The following is a 24,758-nucleotide window of genomic DNA, read 5'->3' as shown; positions in this document are numbered from 1 at the left end:
AGAAGTACAATTGCCGGATCATGAGGTAGTTCTATTTTCATTACTTGAGGAACCTCCATACCATTTTTCATAGTAACTGTATCAATTTGGAATCCCAACAACAGTGCTCAAGGGGCCCTTTTCTCCATGTCCTCATATACACTTGTTATTTGTTGATTTTTTATGATAGCCATTATTGACCCAGTGATCCCACTTCTAGGAATATATCCCAAGTGTGAGGTGATATCTCATTATGATTTTAATTTCTCTGATGATTGGTAATTTGAGCATCTTTTCTTATATCTATTGGCCTTCTGTATGTCTTCTTTGGAGAAATGTCCATTCAGGCCTGCTGCCCATTTTTTAACCAGTGTGTGTGTGTGTATTAAAAAAAAAGAATAGATATTAATTCTTCTTTGAATGTTTTGTAAAATATACCTGTGAAGCCATCTGGTTTAGGAATTTTGCCTGTTGGGAGTTTCTAAATCACTGATTTCATTTTATTAGTAGTTATTTGTCTGTGCAAATTTTATTTTCAACATGATTCAGCCTTGGAGGATTATATGTTTCTAGGATTTTCTCTATTTCCTCCAGGTTGTCTAATTTGTTGGGATATAATTGTTCACGCAGTTTCCTTTTATTATTATATTTATGATATATTATTATATCAAATCCCACAAAATAACAGGCTTCACTAAGCAATTATTTTTTTGAGAAGCACTCTCTTCAGAGCCCCCTTAATGTCATTGTTCCGGAGGCTGTAGATGATGGGGTTCAACATGGGGATCACCACTGTGTAGAATACAGATACCACCTTATTCTGTTCAGTTGAGTAGCTGGACTTGGGCATCACATATATGAATGTGAGGGTCCCAAAGTACAGACTTACTGCTGTGAGGTGGGCAGTACAAGTGGAAAAGGCCTTGCGGCGCCCCTCTTTGGAGTGCATCTTTAGGATGGTGATGAGGATGTACATGTAGGAGACAATTATGACAAACACTGTGAACACAATGATGGAGCCAGATGTAAATGAGGGGACAACTGCAGGGATACTGCTGTCAGAACAGGACAGTTCAACTAGAGGAGCAAAATCACAGAAAAAATGATTGACTCGATTTGGTCCACAGAAGAATAAAAAATAATAGCAAATAGCAAAGGAGGAAGCATTGAGAAAACCACCCACATAAGCCACTATGAGGAACTGGACACAGACTTGTGTGGACATTTTGGTTGAATAAAACAGTGGTTTGTAAATTGCCACAAAGCGATCATATGCCATGATAGCCAGAAGGAGGCACTCCACTGTCCCAAAGAAGGCACCTGAACCAAGCTGGGTGATACATCCATGATAGGAAATGGGATTTCTCTCCACCAGGAAATTTACAAGCATATTGGGTGTGATAGAAGTTGAAATAGCTATGTCTGCAGAAGCCAGGTGGCTCAGAAAAAAATACATAGGATGATGGAGCTGAGGAGAGATTCTGATAAGAATGATTGTGCCGAGGTTGCCAGATACAGTCACCAGGTAGATACACAGGATGATCATGAAGAGGATGACTTTAAGGATGGGGTCATCAGTTAAGCCCAGTAGAATGAAGCCTGTCCCTGCCGTGTGGTTTCCATCCCCCAGGGAATCCATGAGATAATGTTGCTGCTACCAAAGGAACCAGTGATGAAAGATTATGTTAAAGAAGTTTGAATTCAGTGGTTTATATTTTCATTAATACACATGGGAGTTATTAGAAACAAAATAATTATTCATGTAAGTTTGGAGTTTATTTTAGAGTCCAGAGCTACGTGCAGCGAATCTTGTATATCTTTAAAATTGTTTTTAGCAGAAACATGAGGGAATCCAATTCCCATAATGTAGATCATTTTCTCTTTATATTTTCAATTTGTAAAATGTTCTTAAATGGCTCTAAATGTATCATTAAAAACATAAGGCTTATAAGAATAGCAAATAGGAATTGTCAGTATAAAAAAATGTGTAAATTATATAATGGAGATGTGACTAATAGCTAGCAGTTATTGCAAGTTTACTAAATGGTGAGCACAGTGTGAAAATTTTAGATATATAGTTCTATAGTAATTTTCATGAAATAATTTTGAGGACTTACATTTATAGATGAAGAAACTGATTTGACATTGTAAAGTGACAGCAAGTTTATGTAGCAAGTGGTGGAATCAAGTTGTGAATCTCAGGCAGTTTGAAGCCAGTCCATTTCTTTTATAACTACACTGTAAATGAAATTAACACTCATGATGAAGTTGAGTCTCTCAGAAATGGGTGGGTAACAAATTACCCTTTTTACAGCTGTGAGAAAGAGGTACAGGGTTAATTAGAAAGAGTACAATTTCTATCAGTAAAACAAGATCATTTTTTAAAAGGAGAATTATAATTTTTAATAGGAAAAAGAAGAAATAGATAGAAATTTCACATTGAGATTACAAATAAAGACACCTATTGTAAATTTATTATGTATATTTAACATTTCCAATTACACTATTATTATATTGAGTAGTTTGAAATCAACCTAAATATTGTATAAATTTATTTAAGCAAATAAAATAATTTCCTAAAATAACAATGTTTTATAAATAGAATATTACAGAATGAAACAAATTTATTTTCAACAAAATAAGCAGATGAATGAAATTATAGCCTAAAAAGTTCAGAAGCTTACCCAGCTTCACCCAGCTCATGGCCAGGTTGAACCTCACCTCCCAGTTTTCTGGCTGTATGTTCTTGACTTGGTCAAAAGTATCTGGTTGCGAGAGTGAACTTTCTCTTCCCACGGAAGAATGAAACCCATGTGTCCCTGGCCGGCAAAGAGCAAAGCAGAGAAGCAGAGCTGTCTCCAGGGGTGGGCAAACTTTTTGACTCGAGGGCCACAATGGGTTCTTAAACTGGACCGGAGGGCCGGAACAAAAGCATGGATGGAGTGTTTGTGTGAACTAATATAAATTCAAAGTAATCATCATTACATAAAAGGGTAAGGTCTTTTTTTTCAATAGTTTTATTCATTTCAAATGGGCCGGATCCGGCCCGCGGGCCGTAGTTTGCCCACGGCTGGTAGCCCAAAGCACCTGGCCCACTGGCATTGAATTGGCCCCAAGGATTATTTATTGACGCATTCAATCAGGGTTAACTATCATGAAAATCCCTCAGTAACTGCCCACAGCTTACAGCAATGGGTTTCACAGTTCACTTGCAGAAGGCTGGAGTATGTTTTCAATGTAAGCTTTTCGGTACTGGGAGTGAGTGAGGGAGGAGAGAGCATTGACACATAAAAGATTATTCGGGGTCTACTTTTGTTTCAAAATTTATATTAACATTCTGGGTAGGAAACTCTCTTGTTTTCCCTGGAGCTTTTAGGTTGAACCTGCTAGTTTCATAATTCTCTTTGTCAATCCAGCAAATATTTAGAATCATATTGAAGGGGGACCATTATAATTTCCTCTAAAATATTGCCCTTAAAGTTCAATATATTGCACTTTTATTTTTCAGTGCTCCAAATGTGTGATTAATCAATATTTTGATTTATATAATACTTGAAAAATTTTCAAAAATATGTTAAACATAAAAATATGGTAACTCCAGTATTTTATATAAACTTAAGAAAGCATCTAAGTATTTTCAACTTAAAATCATAAGCCTAAAAGTAACACATTTTATATTAGATTCACAAGTCTAATTTGTTGGATACTTTAATATGCAAATTCTCTTAAACATTTATGGACTTGAATATTAATTTACACAAAAAGGTTCCTAGATGTAACCTTAAACCTTTAGTATATATTTGATTTAATTAATAATTTCTATACCTTTTTTATCTCCTAGGGTTACAAAGGCACTTATCAGATAAGAAAACAATCATATCATTTTAATTGAGTGGCTTGAGGCTTCTGATACCAAGTTCCAAGTGTATCTTTGAGCAGAGAACAATGGGGCCTCATGCTTGCCCAAGATGACTCTAGCCACAGGGCTTGATGCTTGCCCAAGAAATTGGAGCAGGGCTTGGGTCCCCGGCCTCTAAATGGGCACTTTAAAGCCATTCTTATACAAAAAAAAAAAAAAAAAAAGTTTCTGGTTGCCTGTAAGCTAAAGCATTCAGAACAATGAATAAATGGAAATTTTGGATATTTACAAACAGTAAGTCTCCAAAGCATCTCAAAGCCAGTGAATTAATTAGCATTATGGTTGAGTGTCAAGTTTAGAGAGAGGGAAAGATCATGTGAATTTCTGGTCTTATGGGTGGATAAACGAGGAGTCCTGGCACCCTGAATTATATTTGTTTATATCCACTGAACAGACTGTAGAAACTTGGATTCATTCAGCTAAGGTTACTTGGTAGCTGACTGCTGGATTACATCTGCCTTGTTTCTCCACCAGGCCTTGTGAGTGCAACTTTAGAGAATAAATGGCAATCATAGATTCCTCACAAAAGCCAAATCTTACCTGTTGACATAGGAATTCATTCATCTTACAGAAATAAATTAATCTCACTGATGTTATATAGTAGGCATGTTTTAATTATTGTTTGCCTTTGGGGATAAACCTCTGAAGATTCTGGAGATTCAAATGTGAATTCAAAAGCACCAGGCATCATTATCACATTCTCAAGTGAGTATTGAGCAGTTCACTTCACACACACACAAGTAATCTTAATGGGTCTGCCAATTTTCCACAGTGGCTGCACCAACCTTCATTCCCACCAACAGTGCTTGAGGGTTCCCTTTTTTCCACATCCTCACCAACACTCGTTTGTTCATTTATGGATGATAGTCAGTCTGACAAGTGTGAGGTGATATCTCATTGTGGTTTTAATTTGCATTTCTCTGATGATTAGTGACATTGAGCATCTTTTCATATGTTTGTTGGCCACCTGCATATCCTCTTTGGAGAAGTGTCTATCTTGCTCCTTTCCCCATTTTTTTTTTTTTTTACTTCCACTAGTTTTTATTGGTTAACATCTTGGTGTTTGCAAACTGTTTAATCTTTTAAAAAAATCTTTATTGTTGAGAGTATTACAGATGTCCCCAGTTCTCCCCCGTTACCCACCTCCACCCAGTTCCTACGCCACCCCAGGCCTTCACCACCCTATTGTTTGTGTCCATAAGCAATGCATATATGCATATGGTCTTTGGTTAATCTCTTCCCGCCCCCTCCCCCTCCACTTCCCTCTGAGATTCATCAGTCTTTACATGTTTTCATGCCTGTGGTTCTATTTTATTTATCAGTTTGTTTTGTTCATTAAATTCCTTGTTCATTTATTTGGATTTTTATATTCAATTGTTGATAAATATGTATTTATTTGGACAAGCATTAATGATGACTAATATGTATCAGCCTGTATTGCCATTTTATTATCTTACTAGAGGCCTGGTGCACGAAGTTCATGCAGGGTAGGGTCCCTAGGCCTGGCCTCCCCGCCTCCTCTTTCCCTAGCTCCCTCAGTGCCCTGCCGCCACCGCTGGTTGCCCGCCATGTTCCAGTCCGCCCCCTGGTGGTCAGTGCACCTCATAGCAAGCAGTCAAACTCCCGAGCAGACAATTTACATATTAGCCTTTTATATATATAGATTTTTTTCCCCCTTCTTTTTCTTCTTCTTAAGAGTACCCTTCAACATTGCATGTAGCACTGGTTTGGTGGTGATGAACTCCTTTAGCTTTTTCTTGTCTGTGAAGCTCTTTATCTGACCTTCAATTCTAAATGATAGCTTTGCTGGGTAGAGTAATCTTGGTTGTAGGTCCTTGCTAGTCATCACTTTGAATATTTCTTGCTACTCCCTTCTGCCTTGCAAAGTTTCTGTTGAGAAATCAGCTGACAGTTGTATGGGTACTCCCTTGTAGGTAACTAACTGCTTTTCTCTTGCTGCTTTTAAGATTATCTCTTTGTCTTTAACCTTTGGCATTTTAATTATGATGTGTCTTGGTGTAGGCCTCTTTGGGTTCATCTTATTTGGGACTCTCTTTGCTTCCTGGACTTGTAAATCTATTTGTTTCACCAGGTAGGGAAAATTTTCTGTCATTATTTCTTCAAATAGGTTTTCAGTATCTTAGCCAAATTTTTAATTGGATTGTTTGATGTTGAGTTGTATAAGTTCTTTATAAATTTTGGATATTAACCCCCTATTAGATGTAACATTGGTGAACATGTTCTCCCATTCAGTGGGTTGTCTTTTCATTTTGTTGACGGATTCCTTTGCATTGCAAAAGCTTTCTAGTATGATGTAGTACCATTTGTTTATTTTTTATTTGTTTTCCTTGCTCAGGGAGATATATCAGAAAAAATATTGCTACAAGAAATCTCTTGAGATCTTACTGCCTACATTTTCTTCTAGGATATTTATGATTTAGAGACTTAAATTTAAGTTTTTAACCCATTTTGAGATTATGTTTGTTTATGCTATAAGGAGGTGGTCTAGTTTCAATTTTCTGCATGTATCTCTCCAATTTTCCCAACACCATTTATTGAATAGATTGTCTTTACCCCATCATATGTTCTTGTCTTTTTTTGTTAAATATTAATTGACCATAAAGGTATGGGTTTATTTCTGGACTCTATATTCGGTTCCATTGATATATAATGCCTTTTTTAAAAAATGTATTTTCATTGATTTCAGAGAAGAAGGGAGAGGGAGAGAGAGATAGAAACATCAACAATGATAGAGAATCATTGATTGGCTGCCTCCTGCACCACCCCCCACCCCCCCCACTAGGGGTTCAGCCCACAACCCAGGCATGTGCCCTTGACTGGAATCGAACCTGAGACACTTCAGTCCACAGGCCGATGCTCTATCCACTGAGCCAAACCAGCTAGGGCTATGTATGCCTGTTTTTATGCCAGTATCATGCTGTTTTCACTACTGTGGCCTTGTAGTGTAGTTTGATATGCAGATATTTTGTTGAGGATTTTTGTCTCTATATTCATCAGAGATATTGGCCTATTATTTTCATGTTTTACAATGTATTTGTCTGATTTTGGTATCAAGGTAATGCTGGCTTCATAAAATGAGCTTGGGAGCCATCCATCCTCTTCAATTTTTGGAACACTTTGAAAAGCATAGGTATTAATGCTTCTTTGGATGTTTGGTAAAATGTACCTGTGAAGCCATCTGGTTTAGGACTTTTCTTTGTCTTTTGTTGGTTGGGAATTTTTAAATTACTGATTTGATATTATTAGTTGATATTTGTCCTTTCAGATTTTATTTTTCTACCTGATTCAGCCTTGGATAATTATATATTTCTAGGATTTCCTTCATTTTCTCCAGGTTGTGTAATTTGTTGGGCTATCATTGTTCAATGTATTTTTTTGTATAATCTGTACTAGAAGCCTGGTGCACAAAATTCGTGCATTGGAGGGGAGATCCCTCAGCCCAGCCTGCACCCTCTCCAATCTGAGACCCCTAGGGGGATGTCCGACTGCTGGTTTAGGCCCGGTCCTGCCTAAACCAGCAGTGGGACATCCCTCTCACAATCTGGGACTGCTGGCTCCCAACCACTTGCCTGCCTGCCTACCTGATCACCCCCTAACCACTCCCCTGCCAGCCTGATATACACCTAACTGCTCCCCTGCAGGCCCAATTGCCCCCAACTGCCCTCTCCTGCTGGCCCGATCACCCCCAACTGCCCTCCCCTGCTGGGCTGGTCGCCCCCAACTGCCCTCCCCTGCAGGCCTGGTTCCCCCCAGCTGCCCTCCCCTGCTGGCCAGGTCACCCCTAACTGTCCTCCCCTGCTGGCCTGACCATCCCCAACTGCCCTCCCCTGCCGGCCATCTTGTGGTGGCTATCTTGTGACCACATGGGGGTGGCCATCTTGTATGAGGCACGATGGTCAATTTGCATATTACCTCTTTATTATATAGATTGTTTCTGTGGTGTCGGTCATCACTTTTCTGTCATTTCTGATTTTATTTATTTGGGCCCTGTCTCTCTTGTTATTGAAGAAAGAGTCTTCTCAACCTGTGGGTCTCAACCCCTTTGGCGGTCGAACAACCCTTTCACAGGGGTCGCCTAAGACCATCCTGCATATCAAATATTTACATTACAATTCATAACAGTAGCAACATTACAGTTATGAAGTAGCAACAAAAATAATTTTATGGTTGGGTCACAACATGAGGAACTGTATTTAAAGGGCCAGAAGGTTGAGAACCACTGGGCAAATGGTTTAGCAATTTTATCCAGAAAAGTAGCTCTTGATTACAGTAACTTGTTTCTGTTGTTATTTCAGATTCAAATTTTTTATTTTTATTCTTTTATTATTTCTTTCCCTCTACTCAATCTGGGTCTTGTTTGTTGTTTTTCTAGTTCCTTTAAATGTAAGTTTAGGTTGTTTATTTAATATTTTTTCTTTCTTGAGGTAGACCTGTATTGCTATGAATTTCTTTCTTAGAATTATTTTTGCCTGTGTCTCATAGATGTTTGGGTCATTGTGGTTTCATTTTCACTTGTCTCAAGGTATTTCTTTATTTCTTCCTGGATCTCACTGTTAACCCACCATTGGGTAGTGGCTTGTTGCTTATCCTCCACCTGTGTGAATACTTTTCAGGTTTCTTCTTGTAAGTGATTTCTAGTTTCATACCAATGTGATTGGAGAAGGTGCATGATATGATTTTAATCTTAAATTTATTGAAACTTATTTTGTAGCCTAACATATGTTCCATCCTGGAAAATATACCATGTGCACTGGAAAAGAATGTATATTCTGCTGCTTTGGTGTGAAATGTTCTAAAAATGTCAATTAAATTCATCTAGTCTAATGTGTCATTTGAGACTGCTGTTTCCTTGTTGGTTTTCCTGTCTGGATGGCATGCTCACTGATGCCAACGGTATTAAAGTCTCCCACTGTGATGTTATTACTGTTGATCTCTCCCTTTATGTCCGACAAAATTTGCTTTATATATTTAAGTGCTCCTGTATTAGGTGCATAAATGTTTATAAGGGTTATATCATCTTGTTGGATTGCTGCATCTATCATTATGTAATGTCCTTCTTTGTATCTTATTATAGCATTTTTTAGTCTATTTTGTCTGATATAAGTATTGGTACCCCAATTTCTTTGGGAGTTACATTTGCTTGTAATATCTTTTTTCATCTCTTTAAGTTTGTGTGTGCCCTTTGATCTGAAGTGATTCTCTTATAGGCAGCATATGTATGGGTCTTGTTTTATTCTCAGAGAATTCCTCATTCTATCCCTTGACAGACTATGTATCTAAAAGAAGAAAAAGTATTGAGAAGATATTTGTGACTGAGTTTTTGCTTAAACTTTATGTGCCCCAGTTACATCCTCTGTGAAATACAGATAAAAACAAACTTCATAGTGGTATTTTGATAATTAACTGGCTTAATACTTGTAGATCTCTGACAGCAGTACCTGGAATGTAGTAAACAATCTCACATTGTTAGCTTCTCTTGCTAATACTCTTAATGTTGCCACTACTACCCTTACTAATATTTGACCCCCAGATTTTCGAACTCTCTAACCATGCAAATATATGAGAAAGACATTATTTAACATAACATGTTTACAAATCTTTTAATAACTATGCTGGGATTCTAATTGCTAATCTGAGTTAATCAGTGTGGATGCAAGGTCTTAATTATGGTGAGCATGAGTTTGTGTAATGGCCTGTCACAGTTGTAGCAAGATCTAACACAAACAGAATTACAGTAAAACATTCAACACATCAGTGGCCAGGATTCAAAGACAGCAGAACCAGTGGTTCATGACACAGCAAAAGCTTCATTCAGCCATCCACTCATGCATTAATTGCTTCATTCATTTCAACTAGGCATTTATGCTGCTATGAAAATAGATGCATAGGAAGAGAAAAAGACATTTTTGCTATCTATATGATGCTTCCGACATTGTGGAGAAAACGAATATTGAATATTTAATTACAAGTGCACAGAATATTCTGAAGAAAATATGCAGGGTTCTACAGAGGGATAACAGGTTTACTTAATTTACAGGTGGACTGAAACCTCAAGAAGACTTTCCAAAGGATAGAAAGCAATATTTAGGTTGGTACTTCTGGTATAGCATCATTAGGCATTACCGAGGTGAAGAGAAAAATGTATTTCACATAGAGCAACTGCATATGAGTTGGTCCTGATGTGGTAAAGAACATAGACATGATTATTGACAGAAAGCCAATGGTTGATTACTAGAGTTTACTAATATGTGTTTGGAGATCAAGGGAAGAACGTTAAGAGGGGAAAAGGAAACATGGGCCATGCTCAAGACTTTGTAGGCCATGTTCAGAATTGTTGTCTTTATTCTAACATCTTTAGGGGATATAAACAAAGAAATTAATTTACTTAGATTTATGGTTATAATTGATGTATGGGGAATGATGGGAAGAGAATAAGAGCTGTAAGGAAAAAAAGTAATTAGGTTTGTATTAGTATTCTCTAGAGAAATAAAACCAATAGAAGATAGATAGATAGATAGATAGATAGATAGATAGATAGATAGAGCCATTGAGAGATAGACATTTTAAGGAATTGGCATAGACAGTTGTGGAACTGGCAGTTCCAAAATCCAAAGGCAGTCCTGCAGATAAAATTTCAGAAAGAATTGATGTCGCAGTGTTGAGTTTTAAGGCAACCAAGAGACAGAACCCATCCTTTTCAGGGACCTTGTTTGTGTTGTTGTTATTTTGTTTGTTTGTTTGTTTGTATTTGGCATATCAACTGATTGGATGAAGGCCACCCATATTATGGAGATTAGCTTCCTTTATTCAAAGTCTACTGATTTAAATGTCAATCACATCTACAAAATACCTACTCAGCAAAATCTACACTGGTGTTTGAACAAACTGGTCACCAGAGCCCCGCCAAATTCAACTTCACACGTAAAATTAGCTATCCTATGGGTACTATATATAAATATATATATATATATACATATATATATATATATATATATATATATATATATGTGTGTGTGTATATATATATATATATGGCTAATATGCAGATTGTCCGCTTTGGGAGTTCGACTGGGAGAGCGAGAGTTTGATCGCTCATTATGACGGGCACTGACCACCAGGGGGTGGTGCAGAACATGGCTGGCAACCAGCAGCAGTGGCAGAGGCAGCAGTGGTGGCAGTGGCTGGCACGCTGAGGGAGTGAGGGAAGGAGGAGGTGGGGAGGCCAGACCTAGGGACCCTAGCCTGCATGAATTTCGTGCACCTTGCCTCTAGTTGTGAAATAAATGCATAAGCTGGTAGCTTGGAGTAGAAGTGCTGACAATGAAAATGAAGGGAAATAATAAATAAATATTGGGCTCAGAATGAAAGAAATTACTCTCAGGTTTCAGAATCAATAAATTGATTGGATAATATGAAACACTGGAGGAAAATAAATTGGGATGGAAAAAGATAATTACATAATTTTAGATAGTTAATGCTGAGGATTCAATAGACAAAAATATTTTTATCTAAAATACTGAGTAGAAGCCAGGGAAAGAGAAATACATGTGGTAGTCATTTAGTATATAGAGGTAAATTAAGCTTCACAGAAAATACAATGGAGTTCCCTCAAGCTTCCTTAACAGGATGCAAATCTAATCATGAACAAATCACTCCAAGATTTTGTTCACTCAGTCTATGAAAATATCAGGATCCCTGCTCCTTCCCACAGAGAATCACTGTTTTGACCTGACAGAAGAATTCACAGGGTAGTCAGGGGCATCTCATCCTGTTCTATCATGATGTCCCCTGTAACTACACTGGAGCCAGAGATCAGGAACACAGGTCACAATTTATGACTCCACAGAGCACTTCCCCAGCTGATAACCTTCCTCCAAGAAGAATGTCATCAGTAACTTTACTGTCTGGTTGCACTTGGTCTTTTCTACTCATAATGTACTCAGTTATAACTATAATTATCATGTTTATTTTACGATAAGCTTCTATAGAAAGTAGACACTGTCTTAAAGGTTTGGAGGTACAATAATCATGACAGAAAACAACTTTTGAAAAAATGAATAATATTTAAGGGGATTTTAAGTATATAAAGTATTTTTATGTTAAAAAATTTGTGTTCATAATTATAAATTTAGGCTAATTTTGTTAGAAGTAACTGATAATGGGCCTCTAATACTATTTGATATCAGAAAATCTACCCCCTATCTTCACACAATAGCTCCACACTGGCTAATGACATATGGATGAATATATCTTGACCACAGACACTCAATTTCCTTTTATTATATTTATGACATATTATCATATCAAATGCCACAAAATAGCAGGCTTCACTAAGAAAGTATTATCTTGTGAAGCACTCTCTTCAGAGCCCCCTTAATGTCATTGTTCCGGAGGCTGTAGATGATGGGATTCAGCATGGGGATCACCACCGTGTAGAACACAGATACCACCTTGTTCTGTTCAGTTGAGTAAATGGACTTGGGCATCACATATATGAATGTGATGGTCCCATAGAACAAGGTGACGGCTGTGAGGTGGGATGAGCAGGTGGAGAAGGCCTTGTGGCGCCCCTCATTGGAGCGCATCTTCAGGATGGTGATGAGGATGTACATGTAGGAGACAATTATGACAAACACTGTGAACACAATGACGGAACCAGATGTAAATGAGGGGACAACTGCAGGGATACTGCTGTCAGAACAGGAGAGTTCAACTAGAGGAGCAAAATCACAGAAAAAATGATTGACTCGATTTGGTCCACAGAAGAATAAAAAATAGTAGCAAATAGCAAAGGAGGAAGCATTGAGAAAACCACCCACATAAGCCACTATGAGGAACTGGACACAGACTTGTGTGGTCATTTTGGTTGAATAAAGCAGTGGGCTGCAGATTGCCACAAAGCGATCATATGCCATGATAGCTAGAAGGAAGCACTCCACTGTCCCAAAGAATGCAGTTGAACCAAGCTGGGTGCAACATCCATGATAGGAGATGGGATTTCTCTCCACCAGGAAATTGACAAGCATATTGGGTGTGACAGAAGTTGAAAATCCTATGTCTGCAGAAGCCAGGTGGCTCAGAAAAAAATACATAGGATGATGGAGCTGAGAAGAGATTCTGATAAGAATGATTGTGCTGAGGTTTCCAGATACAGTCACCAGGTAGATACACAGGATGATCATGAAGAGGATGACTTCAAGGATGGGGTCATCAGTTAAGCCCAGTAGAATGAAGCCTGTCACTGCTGTGTGGTTTCCATCCCACAGGGAATCCATGAGATAATGTTGCTGCTACCAAAGGAACCAGTGATGAAAGATTATGTTAAAGAAGTTTGAATTCAGTGGTTTATATTTTCATTAATACACATGGGAGTTATTAGAAACAAAATAATTATCCATGCTAAGTTAGGAGGTTTTTTATGATTCCAGAGCTACATGCAGTGAATCTTGCATATTTTTAAGATTGTTTTTAGCAGAAGCATTAAAGAACCCACTTCAGATAATGTAGATCTTTTTATATTATCAATTTATAAAATGTACTTAAAGTGGCTTTAAATTTAAACATTAAAAACATAAGACTTATGAGAATAGCAAATAGGAATTGTCAGTATAAAAGAGAAGTATATAAATGTAGGATTATATAATGGAAACATAATAGCTGTTTTTGAAGGTTTACTGAATGGTAAGCAGTGTGAAAAATTTAGATATATAGTTCTATATTAATTTTCATGAAATAATATTGAGGACTTACATTTATAGATGAAGAAACTGATTTGATATTGTAAAGTGACTCAGCAAGTTATATAGCAAGTGATGGAATCAAGTTGTGAATCTCAGGCAGTTTGAAGTCAGTCCATTTCTTTTATAACTACACTGTAAATGAAATTAATACTCATAATGAAGTTGAGTCTCTCAGAAATGGATGGGTAACAAATTACCCTTTTTACAGCTACTGTGTAAAAGAGGTGCAGAGTTAATCAGAAAGATTACAGTTTCTGTCAATAAAACAAGATCATTTTTTAAAAGGAGAATTATAATTTTTAATAGGGCAATTAAGAAATAGAAAGAAATTTCACATGAGATTACAAATGAAGATACCTATTATAAATTTATTATATCTAACATTTACAATTAAACGATTATTATATCAAGTAGTTTAAAATATCAACCTAGCCCTACTTGGTTTGGCTCAGTGGATAAAGCGTCAGCCTGTGGACTGAAGGGTCCTGGGTTCAATTCTGGTCAAGGGCATATGCCTGGTTGTGGGCTCGATCCCCAGTAGGGGACATGCAGGAGGCAGCCAATCAATGATTCTCTCTTATCATTGATGTTTCTATCTCTCTCTCTCCCTCTCCCTTACTCTCTGAATCAATAAAAAATATATTAACCTAAATATTGTATAAATTTACTTAAGTAAATCAAATCATTTCCTAATATGACAATGTTTTATAATTAGAGTATTACAAAATGAAATAAATTTAGTTTCAAAATAGTAAGCAGCTGAATAAAGTTACAGCCTAAAACATTCACAAGTTTACCCAGTGTCACCCAGCTCATGGCCAGACTGAACCCTGTCTCCAAGTTTTTGTCTGTTAATTCTCAACTTGGTCAAAAGTATCAGGTTGCCTGTAAGCTAAAGCATTCAGAACAATGAACAAAGGGAGATTTTGGATATTTACAAACATTAAGACTCCAAAGCATCTCAAAGCCAATGAATTAATTAGCATTATGGTTGAGTGCCAAGTTTAGATAGTGGGAAAGATCATGTGAATTTCTGGTCTTATGGGTGGATAAATGAGAAGTCATAGTATCCTAAATTATATTTCTTTATACCCACTAAGTCAGCGGTTCTCAACCTGTGGGTCGCCAACTGTGGGTCGCGACCCCTTTGGGGGTCGAACAACCCTTTCACAGGAGTCGCCTAAGACCATCGGAAAACACATATATAATTACATATTGTTTTTGTGATTAATCACTATGCTTTAATTATGTTCAATTTGTAACAATGAAAATACATCCTGCATATCAGATATTTACATTACGATTCATAACAGTAGCAAAATTACAGTTATGAAGTAGCAATGAAAATAATTTTATGGTTGGGGGTCACCACAACATGAGGAACTGTATTAAAGGGTCGTGGCATTAGGAAGGTTGAGAACCACTGCACTAAGTAGACTGTAGAAACTTGGGTTAATTCAGCTAAGGTTACTTGCTAGCTGACTGTTTGATTACATCTGCCTTGTTTCTCCACCAGGCCTTGTGAGTGCAACTTTAAAGAATAAATGGAAATCATAGATTCCTCACAAAAGCCAAATCTTACCTGTTGACATAGGAATTCATTCATCTTACAGAAATAAATTAAACTCACTGATGTTATATAGTAGGCATGTTTTAATTATTGTTTGCCTTTGGGGATAAACCTCTGAAGATTCTGGAGATTCAAATGTGAATTCAAAAGCACCAGGCATCATTATCACATTCTCAAGTGAGTATTGAGCAGTTCACTTCACACACACACAACTATTCTTTAATGGGTCTGCCAATTTTCCACAGTGGCTGCACCAACCTTCATTCCCACCAACAGTGCTTGAGGGTTCCCCTTTGTCCACATCCTCACCAACATTTATTGCTTGTTCATTTATGGATGATAGTCATTCTGACAAGTGTAAGGTGATATATTGTTGTAGTTTTAATTTGCATTTCTCTGATGATTAGTGACATTGAGCATCTTTTCATATATCTGAAGCCACCTTTATATGTCCTCTTTGGAGAAGAGTCTATACAGATCCTTTCCCCATTTTTTGTTTACTTCCTCTATTGGTTATTGGTTAACCCCTTGGTATTTGCAAACTAGTCTTTTAAAATATATCTGTGTTATCGAGAGTATTACAGATGTCCTGATTTTCCCCCCCATTACCTCTCCCCTCCCACCCAGTTCCCAACCAACCCTAGGCCTTCACCACCCTATTGTTTGTGTCCATAGGTAATGCATGTATGCATGTTCTTTGGCTAATCTCTTCCCACCCCCAACCCTCTCTGAGATTCGTCAGTCTATTCCATGTTTCCATGCTTCTGGTCCTATTTTGTTCATCAGTTTATTTTGTTCATTAGATTCCTTGTTCATTTATTTGGATTTTTAGATTCAATTGTTGATAGGTATGCATATAGTGCCATTTTATTGTTCATATTTTTTAATCTTATTTTTTTTCTTCTTTTTTTCTTCTTAAAGAGTACCCTTCAACATTTCATGTAGTACTGGTTTGGTGGTGATGAACTCCTTTAGCTTTTTCTTGTCTGCGAAGCTCTTTGACCAATTCTAAATGATAACTTTGCTGGGTAGAGTAATCTTATAGTTCCTTGCTAGTCATCACTTTGAATATTTCTTGCCACTCCCTTCTGGCCTGCAAAGTTTCTGTTGAGAAATCAGCTGACAGTTGTATGGGTGCTCCGTTGGAGGTAACTAACTGCTTTTCTCTTGCTGCTTTTAAGATTCTCTCTCTGTCTTTAACCTTTTGTATTGTAATTATGATATGTCTTGGTGTAGGCCTCTTTGGGTTCATCTTGTTTGGGACTTTTTGTGCTTCCTAGATTTATAAGTCTATTTCTTTTACCAGGTAGGGGAAATTTTCTCATTATTTCTTCAAATAAGTTTTCAATATCTTTGCCCATTTTTTCATTGGATTGTTTGGTGTGGGTTTTTTTTTTTTTTGGTTTGTTTTTTGTGTGTATGTGTGTGTTGAGTTGTATAAGTTCTTTATAAATTTTGTATATTAACCCCCTATCAGATGTATCATTGGCAAATATGTTTTCCATTCAGTGGGATGTTTTTTCATTTTGTTGATCGATTCCTTTGCTGTGCAAAAGCTTTTTAGTGTGATGTACTCCAATTTGTTTATTTTTTCTTTTGTTTTCCTTGCTTGGGGAGATATATCAGAAAAAAATGTTGCTATAAGAAATCTCTAAGATATTACTGTCTACATTTTTTTCTAGGATATTTATGGTTTTGAGACTTACATTTAAGGTTTTAATCTTGAGATTATGCTTATTTATAATGTAATGCATTCATCTGATTTTGGTATCAGGGTAATGCTGGCCTCATAAAATGTGTTTGGGAGTCATCCATCTTCTTCAATTTTTTGGAACACTTTGAAAAGCATAGGTATTAATGCTTCTTTGGATGTTTGGTAAAATGTACCTGTGAAGCCATCTGGTTTAGGACTTTTCTTTGTATTTCCTTTATTGAGAATTTTTAAATTACTGATTTGATATTATTAGTAGATATTTGTCTTTTCGGATTTTATTGTTCTATGTCAGCGGTTCTCAACCTGTGGGTCGCGACCCCTTCGGGGGTCGAACGACCCTTTCACATGGGTCGCCTAAGAACATCAGAAAACACATATATAATTACATATTGTTTTTGTGATTAATCACTATGCTTTAATTATGTTCAATTTGTAACAATGAAAATATATCCTGAATATCAGATATTTACATTAAGATTCATAACAGTAGCAAAATTACAGTTATGAAATAGCAATGAAAATAATTTTATGGTTGGGGGTCACCACAACATGAAGAACTGTATTAAAGGGTCGTGGCATTAGGAAGATTGAGAACCACTGTTCTATGTGATTCAGCCTTGGAGGATTATATGTTTCTAGGATTTCCTCCATTTCCTCCAGGTTGTCCAGTTTGTGGGGATATAATTGTTCAAAGTATTTTTTTGTAATCTTTGTGTTTCTATGGTATCTGTTGGTCATCACTTCTGTGTCATATCTGATTTTATTTATTTGGACCATGCCTTTCTTTTTGTTGAAGAATCTGTCTAAAAATAAATCAATTTTACTTCTCCAGAGAAGTAGCTCCTGGTTCCAATAATTTTTTTCTATTGTTATTTTAAACCCAATTTTTTTAATTTTTTCCTCTGATCTTTATTATTTCCTTCCTCCCACTCAATCTGGGCTTTGTTTGTTGTTGTTTTTGTAGTTTCTTTAGATGTTAGTTTAGATTGTTTATTTAATATTTTTCTTTCTTGAGGCAGACCTGTATTGCTATGAATTTCCCTCTCAGAATTGCTTTGCAGGTGTCTCATAGATATTTGGGTCATTGAGGTTTCATTTTCATTTGCCTTGAGGTATTTCTTTATTTCTTCCTTGATCTCACTGTTAATCCATTCATTGTTTAGTGGCATGTTACTTATCCTCCACCTGTGTGAATATTTTTCAGGTTTCTTCTTATAAGTTGATTTCTAGTTTTATGCCACTGTGATTCAAGAAGGTGCATGCTATGAGTTTAACCTTAAATTTATTGAAACTCATTTTGTAGCCTAACATATGATCTATTGCCGGGGTCCAACCCCAGCAGGTCCAGGGGTTCCCAAAGGCGTAGACGGAGTCGGCGAAGAAGGAATGACACGGAGACAGCGTTCAGTTGATCAGCAGCCTAGCCAGGATCTCCAGCCAAGTTCTGGTCTCGATCTCCAGAGAGGTTCTGCTGTTTATTGTCTTGTTACATCTGTATTTATACCAGTTGATTTTAATCCTGTCAATTTCTATTACAAAGGTTAGGGCGTTTCTTATCTCCATTCCAGGGAGTAAAGATTATGTAGCTTAAGCATGATTGTTTGTAGTTAAAGTGATTAACTACCCGCCTGGCACTTAGTTAAGGAGTTTCATCCCCTCCCTAACTTCAGGGAAAAATCCCTACCTGGGGAAACAACCTTTCTCGGAGAGGTGACCTTGGTTAAAACACACAGCGCTAAGGGGAGCAAACATATTAAGAACAGTATGCTATATACGCCAGGTCCCTTGAAACATACGCTGTGCAGATGTTTCTATCCTGCAGCGACTGTGTCAAGCAGCAAGGATGGACCGGCTTCCGGCAATCTATCCTGGAATATATTATATGCACTGGAAAAGAATGTATAGTCTGCTTCTTTGGGGTGAAATGTTCTAAAATTGTCAATTAAATTCATCTGGACTGATATGTCTTTTAAGACTGCTGTTTCCTTGTTGATTTTCCTGTATGGATGATATACCCAATGATGCCAATGGTGTTAAAGTCTCCTACTGTTGATCTCTCTCTTTAGGTCTGTCAAAAATTGCTTTATGTATATATAGGTGCTCCTGTATTGGGTGCATAAATGTTTATAAGGGTTATATCATCTTGTTGGATTGCTCCATATATCATTATTGTAATGTCCTTCTTTGTATCTTATTATAGCCTTTGTTTTAAAGTCTATTTTGTCTGATAAAAAGTATTGGTACCCTAATTTCTTTCTGCTTCCATTTGCATGAAATAGCTTTTTTCATCCCTTTACTTTGTCTGTGTGTGTCCTTCAATCTGAAGTGGGTCTCTTGTAGGCAGCATATGTATGGGTCTTATTTTATTCTCAAAGGGGTTCTCATATTGTCCCTTGACAGACTATATACCTAAAAGAACACAAATTATTAAGAGGATATTTGTGACTTGGAGTTTTGTTTAACCTTTATGTGTTACAGTTACATCCTCTGTAAAATACAGTAAAAACAAGCTTCATAGTGGTATTCTGATAATTAATTGCTTTAACCTGTAGATCTCTGAGAGCAGTACCTGGAATGTAGTAAACAATCTCATATTGTTAGCTTCTCTTGCTAATACTCTTAATGCTGCCACTACTACCCTTACTATTTGACTTCTAGATTTTCAAACTCTCTAACCATGCAAATATATGAAAAAGACATTTTTAACATAACATGTTTACAAATCTTTTAATAACTATGCTGGGATTCTAATTGCCAATCTGAGTTAATCAGTGTGGAGGCAAGGTCTTAATTATGATGAGCATGAGTTTGTGTGATGGCCTGTCACAGTTGTAGCAAGATCTGACACAAACATTCAATCACTTGAATCACAGTAAAACATTCAACATATCAATGGCCAGGATTCAAAGCCAGCAGAACTGGTGGTTCATGACACAGCAAAAGCTTCATTCAGGCATCCATTCATGCATTAATTGTTTCATTCATTTCAACTGGGCATTTATGCTGCTATGAAAATAGATGCATAGGGAGAGAAAAAGACATTTTTGCTGTCTCTACGAAGCTTCCAATATTGTGGAGAAAACGAATATTGAATATTCAATTACAATGCACAAAATATTCTGAAGAAAATACACAGGGTTCTACAGAGGGATAACAGGTGTACTCAGTTATAACTATAATTACCACATTTATTTTAGGATATTTGTAAAAATGAATTATATTTGAGGGGATTTTAAGTATATGAAGTATTTTTATCTTAAGAAAGCTGTGTTTATAAATAAAAAATTTAGGTCAATTTTATTAGAGGTGACTGACTGTGGGCCTCTGATAGTATTTGATATCAGAAAATACCCCCCCCCCATTTTCATAAAAAGAACTCCACAGTGGCTAATTACATACGAATTAATATATTTTTATCATGGACACTCAATTTCCTTTTATTATACTTATGGTATGTTATCATATCTAAGCTCATAAAATAGCAGGCTTCACTAAGAAAATATTATCTTGTGAAGCACTCTCTTCAGAGCCCCCTTAATGTCATTGTTCCGGAGGCTGTAGATGATGGGGTTCAGCATGGGGATCACCACCGTGTAGAACACAGATACCACCTTGTTCTGTTCGGTTGAGTAAATGGACTTGGGCATCACATATGTGAATGTGAGGGTCCCATAGAACAGGGTGACCGCAGTGAGGTGGGATGAGCAGGTGGAGAAGGCCTTGCGGCGCCCCTCTTTGGAGCGCATCTTCAGGATGGTGATGAGGATGTACATGTAGGAGACAATTATGACAAACACTGTGAACACAATGACGGAGCCACATGTAAATGAGGGGACAACTGCAGGGATACTGCTGTCAGAACAGGAGAGTTCAACTAGAGGAGCAAAGTCACAGAAAAAATGATTGACTAGATTTGGTCCACAGAAGAATAAGAAATAGACGGAAATAGTGAAAGAGCAAGCATTGACAAAACCAGCTATGTAAGCCACTATGAGGAACTGAACACAGACTTGTGTGGTCATTTTGGTTGAATAAAGCAGTGGGCTGCAGATTGCCACAAAGCGATCATATGCCATGATAGCTAGAAGGAAGCACTCCACTGTCCCAAAGAATGCAGCTGAACCAAGCTGGGTGCAACATCCATGATAGGAGATGGGAATTCCCTCCACCAGGAAGTTTTCAAGCATATTGGGTGTGACAGTAGTTGAAATAGCTATGTCTGCAGAAGCCAGGTGGCTCAGAAAAAAATACATAGGATGATGGAGCTGAAAAGAGATTCTGATAAGAATGATTGTGCCGAGGTTGCCAGATACAGTCACCAGGTAGATACACAGGATGATCATGAAGAGGATGACTTTAAGGATGGGGTCATCAGTTAAGCCCAGTAGAATGAAGCCTGTCACTGCCGTGTGGTTTCCACCCCACAGGGAATCCATGAGATAATGTTGCTGCTACCAAAGGAACCAGTGATGAAAGATTATGTTAAAGAAGTTTGAATTCAATGGTTTATGTTCTTCAATACAAATAGGAGTTATTGTAAACAAAATAATTATTCAAGCTAAGTTTAGACTTTTTGAGAGTCCACAGCTATGTGCAGTGAATCTTGTGTATTTTAAAAATTGTTTTAGCAGAAACACTAGATGTGGGAAACTGCTTATTGTTTTCACTAGCTGAGAAGCGTAGACAAGGATCCAGGAAAGCTGGTGACCCTTGAAGCCCTAGCAAAGGTCAGAGCTGTGCACCCAGTTAGTCCAGACAATGGTAGCTGAAGCAACTTCCCCACCAGATAGTCATGTAAATCCTTATTGATAAGATGGTCTGCCTATTACTGGAAATTGCCTGCTGATGGGCTAGTCTGTGTGTTACTGGAAATTGTCTGCCTTAGGGCTATGCTATGGGTGTATCCCAGATCAATAAAGGCTTGGTGAGGCCTGAGCACCAGTGGAAGTCCTTCCCCTTGAGTTGGACTTGCCCGCCTGGCCCCCCAGTATTTCCAACTATCTCTTGTCTCTTCTCTTTCATTTTGTGTGCGGCTCCTCTTCCAGATCCTGAACCCTGAACCACATGGGACATGGAGGGAAACATTTATCACAACTAGAAAACGCACTTCAAACAATGTAGGTCTTTTTCTATTTATATTATCAATTTATAAAATATACTTAAAGTGGCTTTGAATTTAAACATTAAAAACAATACTAAGTAATAATAGCAAATAGGAATGATCAGCATAACAGAAAAGATAAATGTATAATGAAGACATGAGTAATAGCTAACAGATATTGAAAGTTTACTAAATGGTAGGTACAGTATGAACATTTTAGATATATAGTTCTATCTTAATTTTCATGAAATAATGAGGACTTACATTTATGGATGAAGAAACTGATTTGACATTATAAAATGACTCACCAAGTTTACACAGCAAGTGGTGGAATCAAGTTGTGAATTTCAGGCAGTTTGAAGCCAGTCCATTTTTTTGTAATTACACTATAAATGAAATTAATACTCATGATGAAGAAGTGTGTGGGTAACAAGTTATCCTTTTGAGTCTCTCAGAAATGTGTGGGTAACAAATTACCCTTTTTACAGCTAATGTATAAAAGAGGTGCATAGTTAATCAGAAAGTTTATAGTTCCTAAAACTAAAACAAGACTTTTTAAAAGGAGAATTACAGACCCAGCTGGTGTGGCTTGGTGGTTGAGCATCAACCTATGAACCAGGAGGTCATGGTTTGATTTCCAGTCGGCACATGCCTGGGTTGTGGGCTCCATCCCCAGCGTGGGGCGTACAGGAGGCAGCCAATCTATGGTTCTTTTTCATCATTTATATTTCTCTCTCTCTTTCCCTCTCCCTTCCTCTCTGAAATCAATAAAAATATTTTTTAAAATGGAGAATTACAGTTTTCTTAACAGGATAAATAAGAAAGAAATTTCAAATTGAGATTACAAATAAAGACACCTAATTTAAATTTAACATTTACAATTAAAATACTGTTATATCAAGTAGTTTGAAATATGAGCCTCAATACTGTATAAATGTATTTAAATACATCAAATCACTTCCTGATATAACATTGTTTTATAATTGGAGTATTATAGAATGAAATAAACCTAGTTTTAACATAATAAGCAGCTGAATAAAGTTACAGCCTAAAATGTTCAGAAGTTTACCCAGTTTCACCCAGCTCATGGCCAGACTGAACCCCGTCTCCAAGTTTTTGTCTATTTATTCTCAACTTGGTCAAAAGTATCTGGTTGCCTGTAAGCTAAAGAATTCAGAATAAATGAACAAAGGGATATTTTCCACAGAATATTTACAAACAGTAAGTCTCCAAAGCATCTCAAGCCAGTGAATTAATTAGCATTATGGTTGAGTGCCAAGTTTAGATAGTGGGAAAGATCATGTGAATTTCTGGTCTTATGGGTGGATAAACGAGGAGTCCTGGTACCCTGGATTATATTTGTTTATACCCACTGAACAGACTGTAGAAACTTGGGTTAATTCAGCTAAGGTTACTTGCTAGCTGACTGCTGGATTACATCTGCCTTGTTTCTCCACCAGGCCTTGTGGGTGCAACTTTAGAGAATAAATGGAATTCATAGATCTTCACAAAAGCCAAAATCTTACCTGTTGATACAGGAATTCATTCTCTTATAGCAATAAATTCAAAATCATTATTGTTATATAGTAGGCATGTTTTTATTATTGTTTGCCTTTGGGAATAAACCTCTGAAGAATCTAGAAGTGCAAATGTGAATTCAAAAGCACCAGGCATCATTATCACATTCTCAAGTGAGTATTGAGCAGTTCACTTCACACAAATACAAATACAAATAATTTTCAAGAGGTCTGTCAATTTTGAACTAATCAGTATTTTTCTTAATTTCTAGATTTTGGTGCACTTTATTTATTGGGAGTATAAATAATAAATTGTTTCATAGCTAAATATTGTTTCTAAGTGTGCTTTGATATTTCAGGTTAAGTAATATTAAACTTCAGCTATAAAATGGTAACCTTAGTTTCATTCATTCAACATGTGTTGAATGTGTATTTTATAAGTGTTTTATCATGATATATGTATGATACTCCTTTAGATGCCTTGGGGTGGAATGCCACCTAAAGTTGAATTTTAAATAACACAATTATTTAAAACGTGTGTTTTTTTCTAGCAAAACGTGTACAACGTATATCTTTAAAGTTATAGAGGACTGTGAAGTAAAAAGAGTTCTTATAGACTTCCACATCAGAATTACTTCACATGCCTCAAACGGATGACTACTGATTAATGGCTTATTTGACTAGATGGATGATGGTAGAAACAACTATCTTCAACCTGAAGATTCAAGCTTATTCTCTTGCTAATCCTTATTTTAGAAAGTCCTATCTCACCCTGCTGATGCAGCACTCAATGGAAATTCCACTGATATTTGCCAAACATTGTGCTTAACATTATATTTACTTATTCTCATGTAATCCTCACAATAATTTGGTGAGCTAAGTAATCCCATATCCTAATTTTACAGAAAGTGAACTGAGGCATAAAGATACTAGTCTAATATACTCGACTGGTATAATTCAATCTAGGTTTAAAATTCAACTTAGACTGATGCTAGCATGTATACTCGTGCCCTGGGTCCCACGGGCAGCCCTGGGAAACGTGTCCCAAGCCAGAAGGGTCCCATCTTCTCATTACCTGGGTGGGTAAGGGAAGCGAAACCAAAGTGCTTGGCTCAGGATTTTGCCTTTGGTGTCTGTGCGGGCCAGGTACCCATAGGCTGTGAGGGCCAAGGGGAGGGTATTGGTCTTGGTGAGCGC

At 37.0% G+C, this 24,758-nt stretch overlaps 3 protein-coding genes across 3 annotated transcripts; all 3 read right to left on the bottom strand.

Moving 5' to 3' along the window:
* Positions 1-673: 673 nt before the first annotated feature.
* On the bottom strand, positions 674-1,618 carry LOC308525423 (olfactory receptor 5P76-like; the record flags this gene model as incomplete). The annotated part of the gene is made up of 1 exon (XM_081100246.1): positions 674-1,618. One exon carries the CDS (start codon positions 1,616-1,618, stop codon positions 674-676), a length of 945 nt encoding a protein of 314 aa, XP_080956372.1.
* A 10,631-nt stretch (positions 1,619-12,249) lies between these two features.
* Positions 12,250-13,194, bottom strand: LOC308524566 (olfactory receptor 5P76-like; the record flags this gene model as incomplete). Its single annotated transcript, XM_081099112.1, has 1 exon — positions 12,250-13,194. The coding sequence occupies one exon, from the start codon at positions 13,192-13,194 to the stop codon at positions 12,250-12,252; it is 945 nt and encodes a 314-aa protein (XP_080955238.1).
* Positions 13,195-20,434: 7,240 nt separating this feature from the next.
* On the bottom strand, positions 20,435-21,379 carry LOC308524567 (olfactory receptor 5P76-like; the record flags this gene model as incomplete). Its single annotated transcript, XM_081099113.1, has 1 exon — positions 20,435-21,379. One exon carries the CDS (start codon positions 21,377-21,379, stop codon positions 20,435-20,437), a length of 945 nt encoding a protein of 314 aa, XP_080955239.1.
* Positions 21,380-24,758: the final 3,379 nt, after the last annotated feature.

Source organism: Myotis nattereri (genome assembly GCF_964212035.1).
Source record: "Myotis nattereri genome assembly, chromosome: 9".
NCBI lineage: Eukaryota > Metazoa > Chordata > Mammalia > Chiroptera > Vespertilionidae > Myotis > Myotis nattereri.
This window is presented reverse-complemented; position numbering and strand designations above follow the sequence as displayed.